This window comes from Cinclus cinclus, chromosome 3, assembly GCF_963662255.1.
Source record: "Cinclus cinclus chromosome 3, bCinCin1.1, whole genome shotgun sequence".
Classification (NCBI taxonomy): Eukaryota; Metazoa; Chordata; class Aves; order Passeriformes; family Cinclidae; genus Cinclus; species Cinclus cinclus.
Window position 1 is genome coordinate 57,503,538 of NC_085048.1, and position 25,969 is coordinate 57,529,506.

Genomic DNA, 25,969 nt, shown 5'->3' on the forward strand with positions numbered 1-25,969 from the left:
AAAAGACTGTGATGAAATTGATCTTTCAAAGGATTTCAGAATTGTATGAACTTATGAGGCATACTTTTTCTTGTAAAACTGGAGTAATTCCTTTCCCATACATCCTTTGCAATAAAAAGTAAAGAAGCATTATTTGTTTTGTTGAGGTTTGTTTTTTTTTTTTTTTAACTGCAGAATCTGTCCTACTTCTTTGTTTTCCAAGGAGACTGTTCAGTTTCATTGCCCATAAACCAGAGAAGAAACAGTAACAGACACAATATTTTTTATGTTTCAAAGGGCTGGTCTGGAACACTCCTGCTGAAGAATGCTTCTGATTAAAGTTTCACTACCTTATTTTATGAATAAAGAAATTGGTTTCCAAGTCACCTTTTCTGTATCATTAGTAACATTCATTAACTAATATCAGAAGAAAACTAAAATTGTTCCAAGAAAGTCAGAGAATCTCATTCTGACTCCTAAAAAACCTTATGCACAGGGATAACAGACAGGTTGAAATATGCTTTAAGGAAAATTTAGCTCAGTCTTTATAATAGTGCCACTTGGGATGTTCCTTCTTTTGGGAGGAGGTTGGGCTATGCCTCTAGGCAATTGCAAGGTTATCAGAACACCTGGAGACATTTAAAAGTCTGAGTTTTTTACATGCATGAACAACAGTGCTGTTAGCTTGTAATGTTTCTCGAGGTTAATACTGCCATAGGATAGAACTTAAGGTATCTGATGCTCTTTGCCTCAGTCCTCAGTGTTTGGAAAATGACATTATAGAACATCTCTGAAAAAAACTGCTCACTGAAGATTAAAATATGTTATACTGACTATCTCTATTTTCTTACATGATCGGTAAATGAAGTCAAAGAAAGGCTTGAAATTTGTAAAAAAACTTGAGTCTTGCATTCATGAACAATCTTAAATTATTCTATATCTGAAAATTATTTTGTTGTTATTTTAGATATTAGAAGATCATCCAAAAAGTTGTTTTAAGAGGTTAAGTAAACTAGATCGCGCCACTGCATTTCAAAATATTTTAACATTTAGCAAAAAACTCTGTGATGCCTTTTAACTTCACAGGTAATATATGAGAACAAAGTACCATGTCCCTACATGGTGTTGGTAACTTTTCATTTGCCTAGTCATGAGGTTTAGTAAGCAAGAATAATACTAAAGTTACTTCATCTTAGAGGCAACAGGAACGAATACCTGGGGGTTTCCTTTCATTTCTCTGTTTTTCTGAAATAATATGAAGTTTAAAAGCTACGCAGTTGCTTTGGACTAAAGATAGTTCTTAGAACATCAAGTGACTTTTCCAGCTAACCTCTCAGTAGACTTTAATCTGCATTACAAGCCAGAAATCTTTGAAGCTTATCATGTTTAATTTGCACAGCAAAGCCAAGAAAAGAAGTAAAAGAAAAGGGGGAGGGAGGGAGTCACAGCAGGGCAAGCAAATTCAAAACCAGTCAGTCACATTACATGGTTGGGCTGCTTGTATGTATTCGGTTCTCCACATGCTAGTTTGACCTAAAGAATGACCAAAAGCAACTGTTAAATACAATCAATTTGTGGCAATGAGCAGACCAAAGCAGCTGGAATAAAAACCAAGGGGAAGACTGAGGTTAAATGAATTTTTGCTTATATAATATTTCATTTGGCATAATGATGTCACTAAGTATTAGCCATAATTAAAAATGTTCCTTTATGTTATCTGTTCACTGTGTTGTGCACACTGTAAAAAAGCACATATTTAGGATCATTCTTTGGTTGGGGAAAGTTATCCTGCCTTGGACCACACATAATCTAAATGGATTGGAAACAGGAATAGACTATATCCAGACCAAGCTAATAATCTATCTATTTTATTATCGTCCTTTCAGTGAAGACATTGAGGCTAGGATAGTTTTACCATAAAGTGATGTTAACTCAAAAATTATCAACTAAAGTTTTCTAAACAGTTCTTTATTTTGGAGTTATAGTTCCATTTACTAACTAAAGATGAATAACTCAGACTGAATCAGTGCATTACTTCCACTCTTTTACCCAGTTGCATAAAGCTGCTATGAAATCCTCAAACTCCTGCCCACCATGAAAACAGCTGGAAGGAACCACTCACCCGAATGTTGATCTGTTTGTCGTGGAGCACTCTCTGCAGCTCCAGAAGGCTTCCCTTCAGTGTCCTGAGCTTCACAGCCAGCTGCTCTGCCTCATCCTTGGTGTGAGCCTTCCCTTCCATAAGCAAGTTCTCATTGTGCACAGACAACTCTGACAAGGCTACCACCTTCTGTTCTATTTCAACCAGCATGTTCTGCAGCAGCAAAAACAAAGACCCAAATTCATACATTTTCCAGCACTTGTCACGTTTTCAGACGACCTGTGACCTACCTCACCCGTTGCCAAACTAAGAGAAAGTCAGATTATCATTGCTTTGCCTTTCAGTCCCATTCAGAGTTCTTTAGAATATGCTTGAAAATGTTTGTTTGAAAATTTGCCGTTTCAGTTTGGAACCTTTTCCGAAATAGGAAATTAAAAAGTTACTTGAAACAAGTAATTTGTTGTAGAGATGCTCTTTATTTGCATACTAAAGGTAAGGATGGCTAAGAAGCTAGACTGACATCCATTAATGACAAGAAATGAAGCACGCAGCCAGAGTTACTTCTTTCCTCTTTCATTTACGTGCAGTCAAGTGCTTCCTACCTCCTCCTGTGTGTTGCTCTGGCTGTGTTGATAAGCTTCTCTTCTCACTATTTGCTCTTTCTGATTGGTGCATGACGGACTTAAGGATTTCTGTATAATCCTCTTTAGTCTAAAGAGAGACTTAAAGTGACAAATCTCTGGCATGTTTATTCTCAAAAGCTACTTCCCTGACATTCCATTAACCATTCACGTATTAGAGACATCATGCACATTTTGATCTCCCAGATTCAATGCTCAAACAAGTCTCACTCAAAAAACCTAGCCTGACATCAGATGCTATTGTTTCCTTAGCAACTGTCAAGTATGAATTTAGAAATATTTCTTCTGAAGGAATATTGCAGAATAAGATTGGCAGAGCCTATAAAAAGTGGAAAAATAAGCAAAACTTACTGTACTAGGATTTAAAGAAGCAGGAAAAGAGCAGCAGTATTAACTATTCCACAAAGTTATCTTTTCTTTTTGAGTTTCCTACAGACTATATTAAAAAAATACTGCTCTGTTAAAGTTCACAGGGTTTATCTACATACAACTAAGGGCTTTCAAGGACAGGTGATGAAAGAACTCTTGAGACTAAGCAGACTGAAAATTCCAATGATGAACTGTCGTCAGTCAAAATTCTTTAATCTGCATGAAATGTATCTCTCATTTATCCTAAAATAATTGAGATTCTCATTCTTTAATAAGAAAAGGGATCTTTTGTCCATCTGTCTCTTGTTTCTTTTATAATTTTCATCACAGTGATCATATAATTCTAAACTATCATTTAAATATAGAAAACTCCCAGTAATTTGAGAACCTGGATGTTACGAATTATCTAAGCCTTGTTAATGAAAGTATTTGCAAAAAACTCTTATTGCAGCAACATGTCTTTCCTCAGTTGTTTTGTCATTCTGAGTTGATTAATCTTCAAGCGATAAAACTGATTATTATACTTTATTTTTGAATGTATGTAAAGATTATTCCTGATGAAAACACAGCACTATCCCAGTCATCAGTGCTAGTGCCAATGTGTTCTTCATCTGGAAAAGGATGTGTAGGAAAGTACACTGCAGGTGTTTTCATACCTATCAGCTGAGATGTTCAACAATTTCAGCTTGAGGGGAGCAAAAACAGTAGGTGAAGCAAATACAACACCTGTAGAGCTGAACAAAACTTCATCTGAAAGATGGGGAACTTCAGCTCTTTCTGCACTCGTGACTGCTTTTTTGTTTTCCTACTGCTATATTAACATGGGCTTCCTAAAGTGCTGTTTGCAATCTCGAATGAGAAATTAAGAACAGGCTGTATTTTTTTTCACAAACTCTTGAGGAAGCTTACTGAGCATATAGAAGATGCTAAAGAGCTCAGAAGCTTCTCCACAAATATGCTGGCTCATTCAACACAGTAACTGCCTTACTCTTTTACCTGACAGTCTACCAGCTGTGCTTCCATGTCCATAGGTTCCTCGGCAGGAAGCAGAGTGGTGTCCAGCGATGCTCGGGTACTGAGGAGCCAGTGGTCAAGCTCATCAGCTTCACAGCGGTACCTCTGAAGAGCCTGCTCTTGCCGCTGTTCTTCGAGCTGCTCATTCAGTCTTTCCTGGAGGTACAAATTATAGCTTACTTTTTAGGAGAAATAAACCACAACAGTAACTATTAAAAAGTTGTTCCTCTCTATTTGGCACAAATCCTGTGTGGGATTTCTAAGCCATAGTCAGACCTATCTTGTACAAATTATTATTTCTTTCAATTAATGAGTGTGTTTTTCTGATGAACTGAAACAGAATTTCAGTCAGTCACTTTATTTCTTCTTTCTCCAGTAGAGTTCTGCTACTACAGCTTTCTAAAGGTGAGTCTTTTCTGCCTCCTTTTGCTGCTCTCCTGTGGGTTTCCCCCAACATTGATTCAATTTGCTCAATTAGTACAGCACCGTTTGCTTAGGGAGAAAGATGTACATGAATGTTATAAACGAGAAACAAAAAGTCTCGATATTTAGCAAAATTTAGATTGCTTTATTTGATATAGACAGAGCAAGCAGTGCTGGGGAATATGAGGGGTCATCGCCCACTCCATGCTCCACTGAACCTTGGTTTGCAGCTCCTTGTAAAGTATGGTTTTCTTTGTAGTAATCAATAATTGGTATTTTTCTGTTGGCATAATTCTGCCAGGTAAGCAGTGGTGGTTAAAAAACATCCGTGGGACCGCAGTGTGAAATCTCCATACAATTTGTCCAGTAACTATCTGGTTTTGGTAGATAAAGAACAGCAGAAGTGGGAAGTCTGGTCTTAGCAGATAGGTTACAATTGATTACACAAAGGCAGGAAATCTGATTTTGCAAAATCTTTCAGGCTGTGGGAAAACCTCATTTTACAAACTGGTATCAAATACAATTTACTTAGAAAACACAATATTCATAACAGGGCGATTTAAACAGAATGGTTTTAATAATATATTTCCCTTTATCTAGTTCCATGTCTTGTCTAAGTATTCTGGTTTATACAAACTCCAAATAAGTTCTATGATTAACACTAATCTTTTATCAATTATCACATGAAGAAAAGAAATGCAGAGCTGAGAATGGGTTGCAGGGACAGGAGAGCTGCTTTGCCTTTTTTGGCAGCAGGCTGTTAGTCAGCTTTACTGTCTCTCAAGAGAGGCACAAGAGGGCACTTCAAGGTCCAAACAAAGTATGGGTGGGTCCTTGGTACAGTCACATGGGTAAAGAGAAGCCTGAAGAGCTGTCTGCCTTCTCTGGCCTCTCAGAGGATCCCTGAACCATGGGGTGTGGAAGGACATTAAGCTTCAATGGCTGCTGAAGCATCAGTATCACAGCAACACAGATGTCCCAGGACTATCCTTCACCTCATCCATCCATTGGAAGGACAGGGAGTGACCAGCAAGTCTTGCTCACGCCTTAGTTGTCTCATATTGATTTAAAAACTGGCTGAAGAGCTGCAGCCAGGGGACAGTGATCAATGGCACAAAGTCTAGTGAGTGGCCAGTAATGAGCCTCAACAAGCTTGATGATAACACAAAATGGGAGGAGTGGCTGATAGGCAGAAGGCTATTCTGCCATCTAGATGGACCCTGAAAGGCTATAAAAATAAGCTGACAGGAAAAAAAGAAATCATGAAGCCCTGTACCTGCAGGGGAGCAACCCCATGCACCAGTACAGGCTGGAGGCTAAGCAGATGGGAAGAATCTTGGCAGAAAAGAGCTAGGGAGGTGCTGGTAGACACCAGGTTGAACATGACCCAACAAGGTGGAAAAGAAGGCCAGTGGTGTCTAGGGCTGCTTTAGGAGTGTTCTCACCAGGAGGAGGGAGGTTATCCTATTCCCTTAACACTGGTGAGTCCACACTTGGAATATTGTGTCTAGTTCTGTGCTCCCCAATACAAGAGAGATACTGAGCTCTGGAGAGAATAGAGAGGATTTTGTGAATAAGAAAACAAATAGGATAGTCAGAGGATACTTAGGTCTATCAGACAATGGGAAACCTAAGCATAGTGCAAATATTATGGAACAAGGGGAAAAGATTATATTGGATCTGGCTGGGATGGAGTTAACTTCATAGTAGTCTGTACAATGCTTTGAAGCTATGGTTAAATTTGTGCTGATAACAGCAAAGTTATGGCTATTGCTGAGCACAGCATAAAGGCTTTCTATCTGGCCCACACAAAAGGCCAATAGTCTGGGGGTGGGCAAAAGGTTAGGAGAGGAGATAGCCAGAACAGTGAATCTGAACTGACCAAAGGGGTACTCCTCACCAGACGAGATCATGCTCATCAGTAAAAGCCCAGGGAAAGGAAGGGAGGGACATTTGTGGTTATGGTGTTTGTGTTCCCAAGAAATATATGCTGAGCTTTCCAGGAAAGCAGCTAAACATCTCCCTGCTGATTGGGTAGTAGTGAATAAGTTCCTCATTCCCAGCTTGCATGCACAGCTTTTTCTTACCCTGTTTAAGCTGTCATTATCTTGATCCATGAATCTTTTTGTCTCCCTTCTATTTTGAACCCATCTCAGGAGAGAGGAGTGAAGGTGGGTGTTGTAATATCTGCACTGCATTTACACACACACAAATACATATATATATATATTTCCATATGGCTATATATAACCAGAAAAAAACTCAGAACATATATATGTGTGTTCCAAGTTCTTTCTGGCTGCTTATCACTTAGCATTAAGATGAGGGGCTCACTAAACAAAATAACGGTACTACTGAAAAATTACTGAAAGCAATTTTGAGGAAAAAGCAGAACTGAAAATTACTTTTTTTTTATGGTGACTAAAAATATCGGTGATGTTTTTTCTTGTACCTCTAATAGCTGTCGCTTTCCTGACGCCTTCATTCGAATTGTGGCCATTCGTTCTGCCAAGACTGTGAGGGTGGACTGCAATGCCATTTGACCAGCACCTTCTGCATCCAGTGGTTCTGAAACAAGCTCCTGGGCCAATGATGTCTGAAGCTCACTGATTTCTTCTTGCAACATTAAAATCTCATCCATCAAAGCCTATTTAGAAATGAGAGTAGAGAATGCATTTGCTTCATTTACCAGTGAGAAGGAAGTATTTCAGGAGATATAGACTAAACATAAAATACAAGACAACTATCCCAGGGGAGCACCAGGAACACAGAATAGAGCAGAGTATCAATACCAGCATGGCAGAGACAATATTCCATGAGGACTGAGTCCTGCTTTTATAGCCTTGAGTTAGGATAATGTATCTGGGTACTTAAATACAGATTTAATTACATATCTTAAATATCAAACATATCACAAGGAATTATTTTGGAAACTGGAAATTTATTCTTTCAACAATTTATCTGTAGCAAATTCTAGTATTCACAGTAAAGATAATGAACAAGTAAGTGAGTGTCTGTTTGTGAGGGGAAAAACAGAGGCATGTTTTAGCTTCCAGCCCAAAACTTTCTAAGTGGGCAAGGAACATCCAGCAATAGATGTAAATATTCACAGATTTATTCCACAGTGCAAAATAAGCTCCTACTCTTACTCTTACCCTATGAACCAGTTTTATATCTATAAAAGAATGGTACCATGGTACCATATTTACATCTATTGCTGGATGTTCTTTGTCCAGTTAGCAAGTTTTACTCTGGAAGCTAAAACATGCCCCTATTTTTCCTGCATAAACACACATCCATTGGCTACACCAGATAGATTCAAGCTGTCAGAAGGCTTAGGTGATTACAACTTAGACATATGTCAGATGGATTACTTAATATTCTCTTATTATTCAGATCATTATTTCTTGAGACTTCCCTTGTGAGGGAATTTTTGTGTGCTTTTGTTTTGTTTAATAAGGTAAAAACTTTACTTTGATCAATATAGAGTGCATCAGTATTGGTTACCATCCTAGAAAATTTGGCAACGTTATAAATATTCTTCAGCAATGTTACTGAAGAACAGTATGTACAGCTGTCATTGGAAACAATCTTGGACAAAAGCCTTTGCTGAAAATTTCAATTGGACAATCTCTTTTCATATATTGTATTTCTTTCAAAAAGGCTCCTTATTAAAGGAATCCCCATCACACCACCTTTAGTACAGCAGGAAGCCCAGAAAGGCAAGACATACAATTAACAGAGAAGATTCAGGCAACAAGTGCATATGTTTGAGGTATCCAGCCATGAAGAAGGTTACTGTGCAAAAAACAGAACAAAAGATACGCAGGCAACGTGAACGCTCCCGCTCCTCCTCACATATTAGATTTTACCTGATGTTCAGCCATCTGGCTCTCTGGGCTTTTGGCTGGTTCCAAACTCTCATTTAGTTTGATTTCGGTGGTCTCCATCTTTGTAGATATAGACTGGAGTGTGTCCTGATACTTCTGCTGACGCTCAAGAGCTTCATAGAGCGTGCGCTGCTTCTCACTGATCTGAAGAAGAATGGGAGGTATAAATTCTGACCTCTGACACAGGATTTGCTATTTAGTCTGCCTCATATGTCCCTAGCCTTAAGAGACTAAAGCAAAAATCTTGCAACAAGTTTTCAAGAGCATACATTATAAAGCAAAACACCCATATTAAAAATATTTACTTACTTAATTTCATCAGTATTCTAGGTTCTGCTGCTTAAATAAATGGACATTAATAAAACATGTAAAACCTATGCACATTATATGCATAAAATAATATGCATTATTTTAGATTTCACTCAAACATGGATGTGCACTATTTGCTAGACACACAGTTCTTAATACCCCATAACAGCTACAGTGCCTCTGAAAGGAATTAAAATTTGTATCATGTGATCAAGACTCTTGACCATTTTCATACATCATTGAATGATTATGCTGCAAAACTATACAGAAATGTGTTGATTCAGTATATGGAGAAACTGGATTCTTGGGCCTTCTTTGCATACTCATCCAGCATGGTTGGATATCCCTACTAGATTGAATAGAGTCTGTCAATAGCCAATATTTCTGAAGCAAACTATCACCTTTAATGACTCTTGTTTTTATTAATGGAGGTCCATCCTGCACAGGCTTTCAAAGAACAAAATTAATATATCACAACTAAGAATTCAAGCTGCCATCTAAAAACCAAAAACGGCAGAGATGCGTATTAGCCGAGCCAGTTATTTGAATTTTATTCCTTACAAGCTAGCCAACTATTTTGAAGTCTGCAGATGCAAACTTACCACATTTTTCAGTGTTTCCCAAGAACGCTGCAAATCATCCAATTTGGCACTAGCAGATGATTCTAAGCCTGGTTCATAAAACTCCTGGGTGGCTGAGGTGCTGGATTGAATTTTAGCAGCTTCTGTCTGCAACTGTTCAGCAGATAAGGCTTGGTAATAAGCAATGTCCTACAAGCACGAAGTACATTATTGCACTTTCAAAAAGAAAGATACTTCATACTATGCCCCCCCATACTGTCCCACTGCATATGTCCATTAAAATGAAGCCCACAAAGGCACAACCACCAGGAAATCTCTTAATAACACAGTAAATCAATATTTAATAGTAGCAGACTGAGCATGTTTAGAACCTTCACTATGATGAGGATTTTGGATGCATTTTTTTCATGTTCATATTAGCTAGGAAGTGCAGAAGGCAGCTGTGGACAATCATGGAAAGGCTGGGAGGGGATGTGCTATAAATGGGAGTGTTGCTCCAGCATCATTACAACTACACACGGGGGAAAACCCACCACAAGAGACAGTGAGTTATGGTACTGTAGGTGGCAAATACCAGTCTAACAAACACTATCACAGAGAGAGCAGCAGAAGAACCTAAAAGGAGTATGCTGAAGGACTGGTAAATGAGGCAAGAAAGAGTATGAAGCATCAGCTTATTGTAAGCTTTCAAACAAACAGGGTGCCTCAGCTAACTTATAAAAAATATTGAGAAAAGGGACCAAAAGTTCTAAGGAAATGGGCAAATGTTCAAACCACCAATGAAAATTCAGAGTGGAATTATTTCTCACCAGAAGTTCTATACTTAGTGTATGGAGATTTCTTTGACTGTTGCAGATGACAACTGAAAACATCTACAGAAAATGTAGAATTAAGGAAACAAGTACAGTATCTATACTTAGGTCAGGAAAGCAGACTTGATGACAAGGTTTATTTAAAACTGAAAGCATGTATGACAGTTAGCATCACATTATTTGGGAGGTGAAAAACGCTGCCTCAAGGAAGGGTGAAAAGCAGACAGAACCAGGTTCTTCTCAGTGGTGCCCACTGACAGGAACAGAGGCAATGGGCACAAACGGAAGCACAGAGAGAATCTCTGAGTACCAGGGCACACTTTTTTACTGTTATGGTGACTGAGTACTGGGACAGGTTGCCCAGGGAAATTGCAGGATCTCCATCCTTAGAGACACTCAGAATCAACCTGAATACAGTCATGGCCAACCTGCTTACATGGTCTAGCTTGAAAAGGGGTGTTGGGCCAGACGACCTCTGGAGTCCCCTTCAACCTCAACTATTCTGTGATTCTGCATAGATGTGTAAAGGTTAGTTACTAAACAAGACTATTTCTGTGATACTGGAGCTCAATGTATAAGACAGATCCCTATTTGGAACAGAATGCAAATACATTATCTAATACCATATGTAAGCAATAGCAGTCAGGCTCTGGAAGAGCACAGAAACCAGATTACCCCCATAAAACTGTCCAAAAGTGTCCTATGAGGTACCTCTTCAATGACAAAAATTGGAAAATGTGAAAAATCTAATGATTAAATTGTTACAATGTCCAGGAACCAGCATGGAATAGGTAACAGTTTAGCACAGCATTCAGGACTGCAATTTCAGAATTTTTCACTCTGACCACAAGTGATATTTCCAAGTAATGGTGAAAAATTTCACCAGTGGAGGCAACTTCTCATTTTGCCTTGCCTGCAGCTACTCTCCAGCCTTTTGCTAGTGAGAACAATGCTTCTGTGACTTCTCAATATGGTTTTCAGAACTAAGGGCTTATTTTCACAGTGAGGGAAAAGCAATCCTTTCCCCCAGCTTTTCAACTGCTTCCTGGAGTATACAACATGGCAGCTTCTCTTTGGCAGAGCTTTCACATGATGATAGCAGGACTCCAGATGTTCATGCAAGTAAAAGATTTTGTTGCCCCTACAAAGGCCCTAATATCTCATGGCTGTTCTTATGAAAAGTAGTCAATGAAAGTATTCAAGCTTTATGGTTAGATGTAGGGGAAAAAGGGTGTGCTTAGATTTTGTAAGGTACATAGCAAGGGCTGGTGCACCCTAGGTGAGTATTCATATGGGAAAGAGAAAGAATCCGTAAGTAGGCGGTGTACAAGGAGATAGAAAAGCATTTAACAGCGACCCAGTGCATAAGACTAGAACCACAGGATCAGCTGAGGCCTACAAGGCACTGTGCCAACACTTCAGCTTTTCCAGTTCAACTTCAGCTCAAGTGCTCTGCATTGTGTATCAGGAAACCAAATTTTAAAGCGTGTGGAAAATTTTAATCAATTGCATCTTTGGGTAAGTGCAAGGAGACTTAGCCCCAAAGGATTTTTATTCGGTACTGCAGCATAGATGAAGAGTCTGATTCTGCTAAATATCAAAATTAATTGCATTTCAGGACTATAATATTTTATATATTATGAAATTCCTCAGTCTCCAACATTAACACCTCTATAACACCTTTCCCCCCACCCTGTTCTTTTTAGAGGAGTTTCAGAAAAAAGCTCCATTTTTTAAGTTATGATAGTGCTAGAATTGTCACTTTCTTGTATTTCTGGTCTTGTTTTAATCTATTTCAATACATAACCCCATTATTTCACTATTAAGCAGCTGACACTTGTTCTAAATTTTCATTATTTGTTAAAAATGTAAATAAAGTGTATAGATATCTGAATTGAGAGAAGCTATGGTTCACCACTAAGAGAAGCTAGGAAACTGATGAAACACTATAGAGAGTTACTCAGGATGAATTAAAAAGCAGTCTTAACAAATAACCTTTCCTTCCCTAATTGTCTCTTCAGAAGAGTTTTACATTTCTTTTCCTCAGACTATACTCATGTTATTCTCTACTTTCTATAGTTGCTGTCCACATTTTTTTTCTGGTAGTTTACAGGTGATCTTCCTGTGAGAAATTAGTTCTTAACTCTGGCTACTTTTTCAAACAAAATATTTACAAATTATTTTGCTGATTTGCTGCAAAAATACAAAGTGTTGATAACTTACATTTGAGCTCCTAGTTCACTAATGTCTAGGGTATTTTTTAACCACGCATCTTTCCTGAACTCTCCCTGGGCACTCTTCATAACTAGCACTGGCAGTTTCATAGCTTCTTTAGTCTTAATCTCATGTCAGTGTGAACCTAAGAATTTTGTAAGTAAGCCACTGTATTTCGGAATGTTCTTCCGCTTGTTGTTTAATACATGCAGTTCATTTCAACATCAATCACACTGAAGAAAACTTCAGTTCTAAGTTTTTAAGATTGCTGTAACAGCATCAATTTCATCTCTCAAAAAATTCTGCTAAATGAAAGACATAATATTTTTGTTCAATTTTGCCCTAGCAAATCACTTACTCTAAAACTCCTATTTTGGTGTCAGCTTATGGTGCAACAGCATTTTCACTGTGTTTTCCTTATTGTCTGAGTGACTGGAGCTGTTTGACTTCTTTTACATTTTCAGAGAAAAGTAATGAACTGACATTGACTTTGTTGATTAGGAAGCAAGCTGCTTTTGGTCCTTTAATTCCTTCATTAATTAATGGTGTCATAAGATTTCTATGTTTAAATACACAGATGCCTTTCTATTCTAAGTAAACTTCACAGGGAACTTTCTGATTATATAAAATGACAGAAAACTAGAAAAATCCTTCTTATGCGTAATACAACTTCTTTTATTATGCCACTGATGATTTTGTCACCACTCTTACTATCTTACATTAGTATTCTTTCTTATGTCTTATGTTTAGCAACTTCTATAGCACATAGGCATTACTGAAATTAGTAGAAGGAATATCAATGAGGGTCTTGCTCAAACTTGTCTAATTCTTAGCAGTGCAACACAACACATTCAAACCTTCAAATCTGCAGTGGTCAATTTTGGAAGCAGTCACAAATGCAAAACCAACCGATCAACCACAAAATCCAGACCATGATGGATTCAGTGAGGTGGTTACTGCTTCTAAGGCTCATTTTTCTAAAGTATAACATTCGATGTGTGACTTCAGGTGCATGATGATCAATGTGCTGGTTCAATGTTTACATTTTAATCAATACTGATACTCGCTCCCATTAGAAATGCAAGAGCCCACAGTTTTGATTTAAAATCTAATGTCTGTTATTTCACTGATCTGCCTCACTGGCACTTAAAACAGACTGTCATGGAAATGAAAAACGTTGTAATGAACAACACATGAAAAAAACCCACATGAAAGTTAAAAACTGAAATGATATTTAGTAGAAGAAACCAGGCTGTGATTTCAGTGCCACAATGGAAATGGTACAGTAAGATAGATAGATATGGAACATAATGTAATGCTTCATTATGGGGAATAAAAAGCGTTTTTTCTCAGGATGCAAGATTCCATTGAGTACTACTGAGAAAATAAAAATTACATTGTAAGTAGAAAACTCTGGTGACATTACAATTGTCACTTAAAAAATATTTTTAAAAATAATGAATAGCTGTAAGACTGGATTTATACAATTTCAACTCAGAAGTCAACACCTGTATCTGTTTTGAACTAGAACCTGAAGGTTTAGTTTGGCAAGAGGTTAAGCCTCAGCTCCTTGGCACTATAGCTAAACATTGTTTCAGAGGATCAAATAAACCACCTGTGGAATGGAACCATGTACGTCTGAGATAAAAGCTGAATGAATGCCAAGAGAGAGGTACCTGGTTAACAGAAGCATCTGTATTAGCCACAGGTGAGGGAGAGCGACAGGCAGGTGGAGAAGAAATCTCACTGTTGGTTCCCTCCTCCCCAGACTCCTCAGTGACAGGGGAGAGCAGCGTGTGACAGCGACCAGCAGTCATCTGCCACAGGAAAAGCAACCCCAGAGCACAGGAAGAAAATCAGTTACCTCAGCTGAGGCTTGACTTAGACTGAGATCAAAACAACACATGGCCAGAATTACCACGACATTAATTAGTCATGCTTCATGCTCCTACATTTACCAGTTTAGAAATCTGTTGAATAAATAGCCTCATTTACTTGTCATACTTCGGTATGAAAATGCTCTCCTGTACCCTAATGGACTTGAAAAGACAGTGTAGAGCAAGCAACTCAATAACAACAAATTCTGGTTTGCCTAGACATCTTCTAATACAATCTCTGCTCCAGACAGAGATACTACGGAGAGCTACAGAATACTGGACTGTTTGTCTCAGTATCCAGGTCTGGTTAGAACAAGGAACAGACTTGAAATACAGAATACACACAACCCAGTATTCAGAGGCAATGCTTCTTCCTTCCCCAATGTTGCTATAGAGGGATAAATCCTGAAGTCTGACACTCAGACAAAAATCCCAGTAGCATCAGCAGAATATTTGTAATGAGACCCAGTTAGAAACAAACAAAAGCAAAGTAAGTCAAACATTAGGCCTATGGCAGTACTGAGACAGCTTTCATTTCCAGTACACTCAGCTGAGAATACAGCAGCATACTGTCAATTATCACATCAACATTTTAATGTGTGAAAAGCCTATACACTGCAACATCTAATGAAATAATATTTATTCTGGTTTTATTTTATTCCTGCAACTCATCAATTTCTTAGCATTTCTTCTTGCATGCCGACAGCTACAAAATAAAAAAGCACAATATTTGCATATTACTGCTCACAGATTTAACGTATTTGTCTGCTAAATAACTTCAGCCTTTATTAACAAGTCTTGAGAACCCATGTAAAGCATAATACAGTAAAGGGAAGCTGCAACTTGTTTTGTTTGTCACACTACAGCCATTTCAAAAGCTAAAGGTGGATGTGAGCTGTGGCAATTTGCTACACGGGGGTGTTGTAATGATGCAAGAGGAAGCAGCTCAGATAATGAGTACAGTGACCAAAGCATTGCTTACCATAACCACCGAGGGATGAGCGGGGTGTGCGGGGAGCAGGTCTGAATCCAGCTCCTCCATTCCCTCGGACAGCCCCTCCACTTCTGTCACTGTCAGCAGCATGGTGGCATGTTTTGCTTTCATTGTCAGCATCTTGCACTTGGAATTCAAAGAAGCAATTTGCTCCTGGTACCCTCTGATCTTCCGAGCAAGCTCCTGAGGAAACATTTTTATTCCCCTACTGCTGATGCAGCCGGCAAAGGCCACGGGACCGGCAGCATTTCAGCTTCCGCGGCCAAGTGAAGCCGTCCCCTCCCATCGCAGCCAATCCCACGGCAGCGCTGCCGCTCCGCTGACGAGCAGGATGCCGCCAGCGCGGGGACCCAGCCCGGCCGCGCCGCCGAACCGCGGAGCTGCGGCCCCGGAGCGGCGGCGGCCGCTGAGGGCTCCGTGCGCGCCGCAGAGCGCAGGGACGGACGGACGGACGGACGGACGGACGGACGCACGCCTGCCTCACACCTGCCTCACGTTCGCATCCTGCCCGAACCTGAGCCCACCTCTGTCAGCTGCACGCTGCAGCAAAGGAGAGCGTCTCTTCCTCCTCCTGCCCTATTTCCCCCCGCCCCCGATCTGCTTCCATTTATCCGAGGAAGATGAAGCTCTCCCGCAACAGTGCATGCCAGGGAAATGAGGTCATGTAGCGGCCGCAACTGCAAAAATGCCCCATTCAGCTCTCACCAGAAAGAATGAATTGTCCAAACAATAACTCACAGGGTCTAACAGGCTCAAAATGTGATGGAAACAATCAGTCACATAATAAGATTAAATGCAGACTGGATCGCTTTCTGTCGCTGTTTAGATAAGCTGTATTTTAATCTCGTTTTGGTTTTGTGTAAGTCTACTGAGTTAAAAGTTGAGCTGCACAGGACTAACCCTTCTTTAAAAAGAGATGGGGAAACTACCATAAAGCAGACTATATTTTAAACTGTTGAGGGTTTTATGCTTAGTAAATGGTCTATTTATGTGACCAAACATCATCATTAGCTTAAGACTTTTAGACAAGAAAGATGAAAATGAATATCCTTATGACTATTCATAAGGGTCTTGTCTTCCCTCCTACCCTATACTGTTGCCCTATTCAGTGTCCAGTTTCAAAGCTTTCAATTAATATACTTCAAATGAAAAATGGTGGAAATGTTTAATATTTCTGCTGAGACTATTGTTCCCATCTCCCTAGACGCTCAGTAACAAGTTAGAGTTTTGGTTTAAGAAGTGAAAATATTTGTATAAGCTTGCCTGCTAAATTGGTGATTGTTTGTTCAAGGATAGATTTCTGCTTCATTTTTATTTCTGCTTTTACTTCTTCAAAACCCACAAGTTTTCGAGGAAAAATAGCAATAGGAGTTGCAAGATCTAGTAGGCATAATAATAATATATTATTACAATATCTTTTCAAAAGTAAATAAGACTACTTCTTCAGGCTGATAAACTAGAAAATGTTTTCAGTTGTTTGACTGTTTAAGAAAATTCCTCAAAATTACAGTGCAGAATACTCACTGCAAGAATTAACAACTTAGCAATTGAAACAGCTCAAAGACTGAGGATGACACTTCACTACTGGAGTTTCAATGGCATCTTGTCACCATCTGTCATGTTAGCAACAAAAGGACCTCTCTTGCTGCCCCAAAGCTTTCCTTGGAGACTAAGAAAAGTTTTGATTATAAAACATCAAGCAGAATAGTCAGAAACCTAGCTGAAATCAAATCAAGCCACAAATTTAATGTCCAGCAGCTCGAATAGTTATCTGCTCTTTGGCAAATTCCAGTCATTCACAAATGCTCAATGAATGACATATCTGAGCCTCAGTAGAAAATTACTGTCATTCAGTATTCCCTCACATTACTAAGTGCAATGACATTTGTGGTATTAATGTCCAATGTATTGAATATCTAAAATGCCTCTTTCAACTGAAAACAAAGAAGAGTGAGCAAAAATGTGATTGCAAAAGAAAATTAAAAATAATAAAGCATCTTTTAAAAGCAATGTCCCATGAGGTATTGTATTTTTCATTGAAATAATTCTCAAGTATGGAGATACTCGCCCACAATCTTATCTGAAATTCTAAAGAAACACAGGGCAGTATACATGGTATCTATTTACTTACATGCATATTAATACAAGCTTCCCAAAAATCAAGATGTATTTTCCTTCTTTCTTTCTTCATCTTATTTTAATTCTAAATGTAGTTACTACAAATGCCCCCTTAAGTTCTTTTGAATACAGCCTTTAACAGGGGATGTGGTAACTGATATTTTCTTAAATTAATAACACACCTAATAAACATCTTGTCAGACAAGACTTTTGAACTAGTCTAACAATACATGGTTCAGTATATTCACTTCATGTTATGCTTTTTCACATTCATTTAGCACAGAGAGCATGAGCATAAAATATCTTTATCTTAGTCTTTCAAATCCCCTTACACCTAAATGTGGAAAGCTTGCATGTATGAAGTCTGTCTGCTCTGGCTGGTCCCAATATGTGTGTTATCATAAAGCTGCTCTCTTCCTGAAGATGTTTAGGACCACTCCTAGCTACTAAACTTGCTCAAAGTTTACATGTTTGTACATTAAACTTCGAGTTTGCCCATTTTTAATTCCTTCTTGCCTGCAGCATTATTCTTTCCTCCAGCAGTATTTCCCTGAATCGCTGGTCACTTTCCTGCATTTGCTGTTCCAGAATAGTTGAGTAGAGAATAGTAGCATTATCAATTCAGTACTAATAATGCCAAAAGTGTTTGCATATGAAAACTGCTCTTGAATTTATACTAAATAACAGTTGTAAAGCCTGGATAGAAAATGTGCAAAACATGTAACATTAGGTTATATTATAAGGCAAAAGCAATAGCTTTAATTCAATGTTAAGGAAATGGTGCCATCTGGTGCCAAAAGTGACATACAGAGATCGGTGGTGCATTTTCTATACTAGGAATTACACCACAGACAGGTGGAGGTGCAAGGGGCTCAGGAGGAGCTCTCAAACCAGCACAGCAAGAAGGCGGGACAGAGGCTATCATGATTTATTCAACAGCTGAAAATCCGTGAGTTTGTGGGCAGGACCCACAACTCCAGAGCGTAAAAATCTTCCCAACAATGACATTAAAGAAACCTTTAAAATGAATGGTGCAGAGTTTCCCTCCAAATCTATTGTGGGCTTCCTTTGATTCAAGTCTCTTGATATTCTTTACAGAATGTGACTGGGATGAAAATGAGCAAGTATGTTAGGATATATATGTGTGTATGAACAAGTTCTTTAGGATATACATATGTACCTATGGATCACTGAACTAGCTGTGATAACTGACCAACTGCTGAACTTCTGGGATACCCCTCAGTCAAGTTCTAGTATTACCTGCCCCTTAATTATGCAATGCTTTTGTTTATCACATTGTTGTCATAAGGTTAGGATGTATCTAACTGAATAAACGAATGAATTGTCCACATTGCACCAATAGCGGGAGTTCCCTCTCTGGGATTAAGTCTATCTGCTCAACTAGCCTTGAGAAAATCTGAAAAGCAATTCAGCTATTTTATGCTTATGGAAAGTTGTCTGGGCCAGTGAGCTGCCACTGAGCCCAATGTTTTGATGCATTTTGGGTCCCATACCTCATTACGTGAAATCTGGACCTGGAGTTCCTGGATGTTGCTGGTTGTTATTGGCTTGTCTTGGATCTCGCGATGGGCATTCTCTATCATCTGCTGCAAATGTTTCATTTCTTGCTCATACTGCTCATACTGAACCACTGCTTCCTAGAGAAGGGGGAAAAAAAGGATTGAGAGTCTACACAAAAGTTAATTTTCACTAAATCTAAGAATGACAGATCTCTTTCCTGAAGTATCTGGCACTCACATCTTGATAAGCAAAGCAGGAGTATAGTCAGGAAAATGTCTATTCATAAATGTTATGAATTGCAATGATTTGAACTGCTTCACTTATTTAATTATTTCCCAAACCCACAATCCACCTAACATGATATTTTAGATTTCTGATGTAGGTGCTGCAACTTCTGATTCCAATAAACAACTGAACCAAACACACCCACAAGAAGATAGCCTTCCTCAGTCTCATGGTTTTATTAGAAAGCATTTTCATCTGCTTTTTCAATTCAGGAGTTCATTTGTGACTATAACAAAAGCTTAGATATTACAGAAAATACAGCTGAGAGAGGATTATGAAGATTGGCTCAGATAATTATCCTACCAATATAGTATCAGTTCTTTCTATCATAGATGCATGAACAGTTTGTCTAACCCATTTTTAAAAATTTTAGTGTGACGCAAACTTTCTTGTATTTATGCATCATTAATTAACCCTAATCATCAAAAGTCTCTTCTATTATCCAACTTGAAACTTTGTAGTTGCACCCTAACCTATCGAATATGATATGTATATTCCTATCACTAAATAGCAGAGAAGAAAAACCTATTCTCTTCTTTGGAAATATCTTTTGCATGTTTAATAATAAATCCAAACATTCAAATAAAATCTTGTTTAATCATATATAGCAAAACTTGAAAATAAAAATTTAATAGACATGGAATGATTCCAAAATCAGAAAAAATATATGTACTATAAATAAAGAGAATAAAAATAATTATTTTTATAACACAAAGGTAATTAACTTGATAGTTTTTATGCAATCTTCAGAAGCAGCTGATATTATAATGTCATATAAATTTGATTAATTGGTTCTTTAGCATATAAAATTAACCTGCATACAATTGTATATTAGCTGTTTGTCCAGTTAATCCTAACAGCATTACAAAAATCATAGCAATATCAGGGAGAGAATTGAGGTGAGAGTCTGATGAGTCAATCAGCAATTAACATGGTCATGTATATTAAAGTCAGGAATAACTGAGACTTAGTGGGGAAATTCCCAATGGTACCACAGAATAGAGGAACGCACAGAGGTATGAAATTCAATGTTTTCATCACAATTTGTATTTTCCTGTTCAAGTTGCTCTGGGATGGAGTGGGATTGGATTCAGTCTGGATCTCTGGATTCATGGGATGGAGTTGCACTTGCCTGCATGATGTTGCACTGCTGAATGGCCGTGTGCTGCAGGCGGCTGGCCTCCTCCTGGAGCCGCAGGGCACTGTGGCACATGGGCAGGCTGGTGACCACCTCCTCAGGAATCCTCAGGGCACTCTGGCAGTCCTGTACTGCCTGAACTTTTGGCTTCAGTGACTCCATTTCAGACAACAGATGCTAGAAACAAAGCCAATGCCACAATAAACCAATTCTTCAGAACTCCCAGAGCATTTCATGCAGCCAACAAAAAATAATGGTACATCCAAGCAATTAAAGAAAAATTTTATTATCTATTTTCTAAATTGAATATAATTAGAAACATTTTCTCTGGAGTTGCTCATTGTGAAATGAGAATTCTTTTAAAGATTATTTAAGCAAAAAGCCCATATACTAGATACAGAAATAATTAATGAAAAATCATAGTAGTACCTATTTCTAAGAGTCCAAGTAAAAAAAAAAAATCTATTAACAGATTTGATAAAATAGATTTACAAACTCCACAAATCAAAGAAGCACAAGAGTAATTTATATATACACATATCTCAGTGTTAAAATCTGAGTGGAACTCCCTGCTGGGACACAGAAGCACATTTTCAAAACAGCACATGAATCCCCTTGTATTCACAACCTTCCTTTGAAAATACAAACCTGGCTGAAAATGTTGCTTGTAATTCAAAAGGCAATCAAACAGAAAGGAACAGAGCTACACAGAAACCTTTTTCTTTGATTAATCACAAGCTGTATGCCTTTGTTAACAGTGCCTATTCCATACAAGATGTCCCTTCAAGCTGTCTGCTCATATACGTGAGAAGGGCCTAAGTGCAATGGCTGGAGAATAGATTTCATCACCGTTCTTTTAATCTACATGGAGGAGTTTAATTAATGTAGGTACAGATATGGGGGGGAAAAAAAGGAAAAGGCAAAGTTGATAAAAAGGGCTTTAATACATTAGAAAAATATTTTAGATTCAATGGATATAAATCAGCAGGACAATGAGGCAAACAGGGGTAGAGAATTTGGTACTCTCCCTTTCCCTACACCACATGCAGAATGATAGCCAAGTAGATCTGAAGTGCATACTGATGAGAGGATTGTGGTTTGTTTTTTATTTCTGCCATTTCATGACATATGGTGGATAATCTAACCAGAATTTCGGTATAATGAACTATTCCTAAGGCAGCACAGGTGGGGCCTCTCCTTTGTCAGACCCTATGCTCCTGACAAAGGGTGTTTTTATTGTTCCATCAGCACTCAGAGGCACCCTGGGGGCTGTGTGCCAGCCAGAGGCTTTCCAACATCCCCCTCTCTGGTCTGGTGAAACAGAGGGACAGCCCCTTTCTGTACAAAAGAAAGTCATGCTGTGAGATCTGCTGGAGCCAGGACACAGAACACACATAAAACAGTGTAAACTCCATGTTCCTTTACTCCTATGGTGGGTGATGTGTTTCACTTACACTCTTCAAGGCCACATTCTGAAATCTGTTCACAAGACCCCAGAATAAAGACTGTGTATTTCAATGAAAAGGAAAACCTGTGCAAATTTACCTTTCTTACATATGTTTTTCTGCAGATTTTAACCCTGCAGTGAACCTGCTGGCATCCAGTTTTCACTGGCAGACTAAGACAGTTAAATCTCCATATTAGCTTGCAGAAAGAAACATGTCTTGAGAAACTCAGAAAGCTGTAAATTGCATTATTATTCCTGTTAAGAGACTGAGACTAAAACTAACAAACTGACAAATCTCCATAGCAGAAGAAATGCAATAGAGAAAGCCACAATATCTTATGGAGGTAATTCAACTAAGCATGCAAAAATGTAACCGGGCTTAAGGAGATCTGAATTGTCTCCTAGTGCTCCAGAAAACTATTGGAGAAGCTAGCAACAGACTGTATCATTGTGTCTCTATCTGTAAAATAATGGTTACAATCTAGACTGCCTTTTGAAATACTTTAAGAACCTCTTGACCATAAGCAGTAGATAAGAACTGGGCTTTATTACAATTATTAATATGGATTAAATGGATTGGATGCACACTTCTCAGAACTGCATCAACCTAAGAATGGGCTCATAAAAAATTATGCTTCAAAATTATACTTCAACCATTCCCTCTGAGGGAATGATTCTTCTTATTTCCTTGGCAGTAATTTGGGGCTACACTCTGAAACAGTGACCCACCTAAGAAATACAGAAATCAGTCTCATTATCACTCATTATCCTTTGTGTAAGATCACGCTACTCGAATGTTAACTTTGATGTCCTGGTCATTTACCTGTCGGTGAGAAAGTTGCTCTTTCAAGCTCAAATGCCCAAGCTCTGGAGATGTCAGTGTGGCTTGGGCTTGCTCCAAAGCAGCCTGTAGGGCTCTCACCTCAATTTCAAATTTCTTCATATCCTGTAACACATTTGATTCAGGGATGAATAAGAGGAAAAATAGAAATCACTATAATATATCTGTCTGGATTTTGCAGGTACATCCCCCTTACGTACAGTGCAAAAAACAATTCATAGTTTTGACAGTTAATTTTAAATGTTTAAAATATTAACTAAAAATACAAGTCGTATGACAGTCTAGAAGAGGGGATTGCAAAGGCAGAGTTATCATTTTAAGTACATCAATCTCAAATACAGCATATACTTATGCTCAAATATGCTATTTGACACCATTATTGCAAATATATCCATCCAGAATGGGCACTTATAATAAGATCTGCAGAAATCTTATGCCCATCTGAATCAGCACCTAAAGCAGTGTCTTGAACAGTGCAAGACACCTGACTTCAGACAACAAAGTCATGTCCCATATAGACCACAGCTAATATATCTTCCCTGCTAATAATCTCAGCAGTATGATGCATACATCACCCTAAATGCCAGCTAGCATTAGAAAAACTGCTTTCATTTACCTTGGCAGCATCTTGAAGGTTTGGTAGCTGCACTTTGATAACTTGCTGCAACTCCTCCGTCCGCCGCTCCAGTTCCAGCACTTGCTGTGACATTCCTTCAGTAGAGTATACACTTGCCAGGTAATCAATCCTCTCACTCATGGCCTCAAGATCACCATGAATCTCTCCAGACTCATCAAGAATGCTCTAGATGGAGACAGATACAAGGAAATTGAATGTCAGGTTTGAGACTCAATTACACGTATCTTTTGAGTATATTGTTCTGCTAACTCTTCAATCTATACACATTCGTGAGCCTATGATTAGGTTGCACTGATTTCCTTTGAGGTTTAGGCAATATGGTTACTTCTGAAGGTCTGCTGAAGTGCTTCAGCTTATAGAGACTGGGAAACAAAAGATTAAGTCATGAACCTTCAGCAGCTGTACTTACCAATACATTAATTTTAGTGTTTTGCTATACACACTTGTGTTTAAAAATATAATATACACATTATATGCATTATATTTCTCCATATAATCTATGAAGAAGATTTGTCCCGGAAGCCTCAGATACCTAACAGAAAGTAGCAGAAAGCACCTGGGTGCAGTGTTATAGCAGGGCAGGAGTCATTAATGCTGCCTAAAAAAATCACTGCCAAAGCATTGTGTGGGGTGGCACTGGTTAAGCCTGTATCATCAGATTTTAAAGCACAGAAAAAGCCACATCAAAACCAAAACAGAAATTCTGTCTCCAGCTTTCCTCAGGATAAATTGCCTTGTAGCTCCTACTCAGAATACGAAGTCTGACATACTACACTGCACTCATGTACAAGAATGCAGCTGACAATTAAGTAATGTATATACAAAAACTGTAATTTATGCTTATTTTGGTATTAGTGATACGTTATTATCTTATGGTGCCTTGATTTCTTTCACACAGTCATGTAACACCAGCAAGCTTGAACCTCATCAAAATGTCGCACTGATCTCACACACACATTCCACACACAGACACACACAGAACAAATTACACAATTACAGGGACAGCAAATTACTTTGATGTGAAATGTTCAGGAAGAGACTGGAAGAAACTCTTCCATTAGGTATCACCTTGAGAATATTTGGTATAAAACTCATTAGATGAGAACACTGGCTATTCCAGTTAAGCATAATGGAGAAAGAAAAGGACCCCAGACTGAAAACCGTGTTTGATTAACTAAAGCTTTACAGTATGAGCTGCAATAAGGTGCTTGGTGTGGTAGAATCACAGTGTGCAGACACTATTCAGCCAAAAGCCTCTATGAAACCAAACTCCTTGAGTAACATGGAGATCAACTTTGAATCACATGTTTTTATTCTACAACATATCTTTATTTCAGTTTTCAAAACAATTGTCCAAAAGCATTTTTAAGGTTTGGGTGAAGAATCAAAAGAAATTTAGCACTTTAGGAGGAAGTAGAACTCCATTGCTTTGAAAATAACTTTTTATATACACTGCCTTTTAAATTTCATAGTTCACATAATCACCTGGTAGGCTTTAAACTGATCACGAAGCTGGGAGGAAGAATTCCATGTTATACTACCATGCACTAGGATATTTGCTTTCTCAATCCATTTCAATATGAACTCCAGCATCTCATTGTATTCTTCCAAGTGCGAAGCAGCCTGGATAAAAGAAAAACTTGCTTAAGCCTAAAATGTAATTTTGTACAATTCCTGGAAGATGAAAAACTAATTTTATTTCCTTCACTGTTTTAAACTGCAGATCATTTTAACAACTTTTCCTTCCTGTATTATGTAAGTTAATTTCTAATGTATTTATGGAGTTAAAATAGGTCTATTTCCAGTAGTAAGATTATCTTTTTGGGGAAAACAAGGCACTCTAAGAATCTAGGCCAAGCTGGGAGAGTCCATTGATGCTCAACTATATCCCTAGAGGGAACACTCCCTGTGCATATTTCAGCCTCACATGTAAATTCCAAAATACCTCCTCTTTCAGTTTGTGGCTCAATTTCTTAATTTGAACTCTCTCTTTCCATTACATCCTCCAAATAACCTTTTTTGTTTGTTTGTTTGTTTTTTTGTTTACAGTCTGCTTTGTCCACTCAGTCTGACACATTTCCAAAAAATGACATGTTGCACTGTTTCAAAATACAGGACAAAAGTTCTGCTTTATGATTAATCTAATTTCTGTTTAGCAAAGTAATCATAAGCTCCAATTTTCTTTTCAGCAGGAATAATTTCATTGATGTTCATGAATTTCCTCCTTGTAAAGGATGGATCAAATCCAGTGATCAAACTGTATTTGCAAGCAGTTTTCAATACCTATCATTTTTTATGGTAAGTAGATTTTCTGATGCTGAACAAAAATATCCTAATGCTAAATCTCTTTACCAAGTACCTTTGATTGAACTCTTTGATGATAATTTTCTATTTCCTCTTAAAAACAATTTTTCAGAGGAATGCATGCAGAAAGGATAACTCATAATTTATCTGGGTACTGATGGCAGCACCATAGAAAATCAATTCATTTGCTTTTAGCTAGACTTTTTTGGGGGATAAGAACAATTAAGGGAAAAAAGAAGAAAGAATTTCAGAGACTTTGAACCACAGGGAATTCATCTTTATGAGTGCCAAAATATTGCATAAATATTGATCAGGGCTGCTGTATAAAGGCTTTTCTATTCAATGTACAATTATATTCAACCTCCATGGATTGGGACTAGAGCAAAATATTTTTTTTAACTTTTGTTTTTAATGATGCAACTATAGGTAACAGTGACAAAACAGAGACCCCGAGAAGCACAGTGAGGTACTATT

The 25,969-nt window shown here is 38.1% G+C and overlaps 1 protein-coding gene across 1 annotated transcript in view; it reads right to left on the bottom strand.

Annotated features, from left to right (window-relative positions):
- The window catches only part of SYNE1 (spectrin repeat containing nuclear envelope protein 1), a 291,206-nt gene that overhangs the window by 83,769 nt on the left and 181,468 nt on the right, over window positions 1–25,969 (bottom strand). Inside the window, exons 86-97 of the mRNA XM_062490036.1 lie at window positions 24,677–24,814; window positions 23,171–23,356; window positions 22,537–22,659; window positions 20,261–20,443; window positions 18,837–18,980; window positions 15,193–15,387; window positions 14,010–14,150; window positions 9,329–9,496; window positions 8,400–8,561; window positions 6,980–7,174; window positions 4,087–4,260; window positions 2,102–2,293 (exon numbers count right to left, since the gene is read on the bottom strand). Coding sequence (XP_062346020.1) covers window positions 2,102–2,293; window positions 4,087–4,260; window positions 6,980–7,174; window positions 8,400–8,561; window positions 9,329–9,496; window positions 14,010–14,150; window positions 15,193–15,387; window positions 18,837–18,980; window positions 20,261–20,443; window positions 22,537–22,659; window positions 23,171–23,356; window positions 24,677–24,814 — 2,001 coding nt within the window. The remainder of the gene's footprint in view (window positions 1–2,101; window positions 2,294–4,086; window positions 4,261–6,979; window positions 7,175–8,399; window positions 8,562–9,328; window positions 9,497–14,009; window positions 14,151–15,192; window positions 15,388–18,836; window positions 18,981–20,260; window positions 20,444–22,536; window positions 22,660–23,170; window positions 23,357–24,676; window positions 24,815–25,969) is intronic.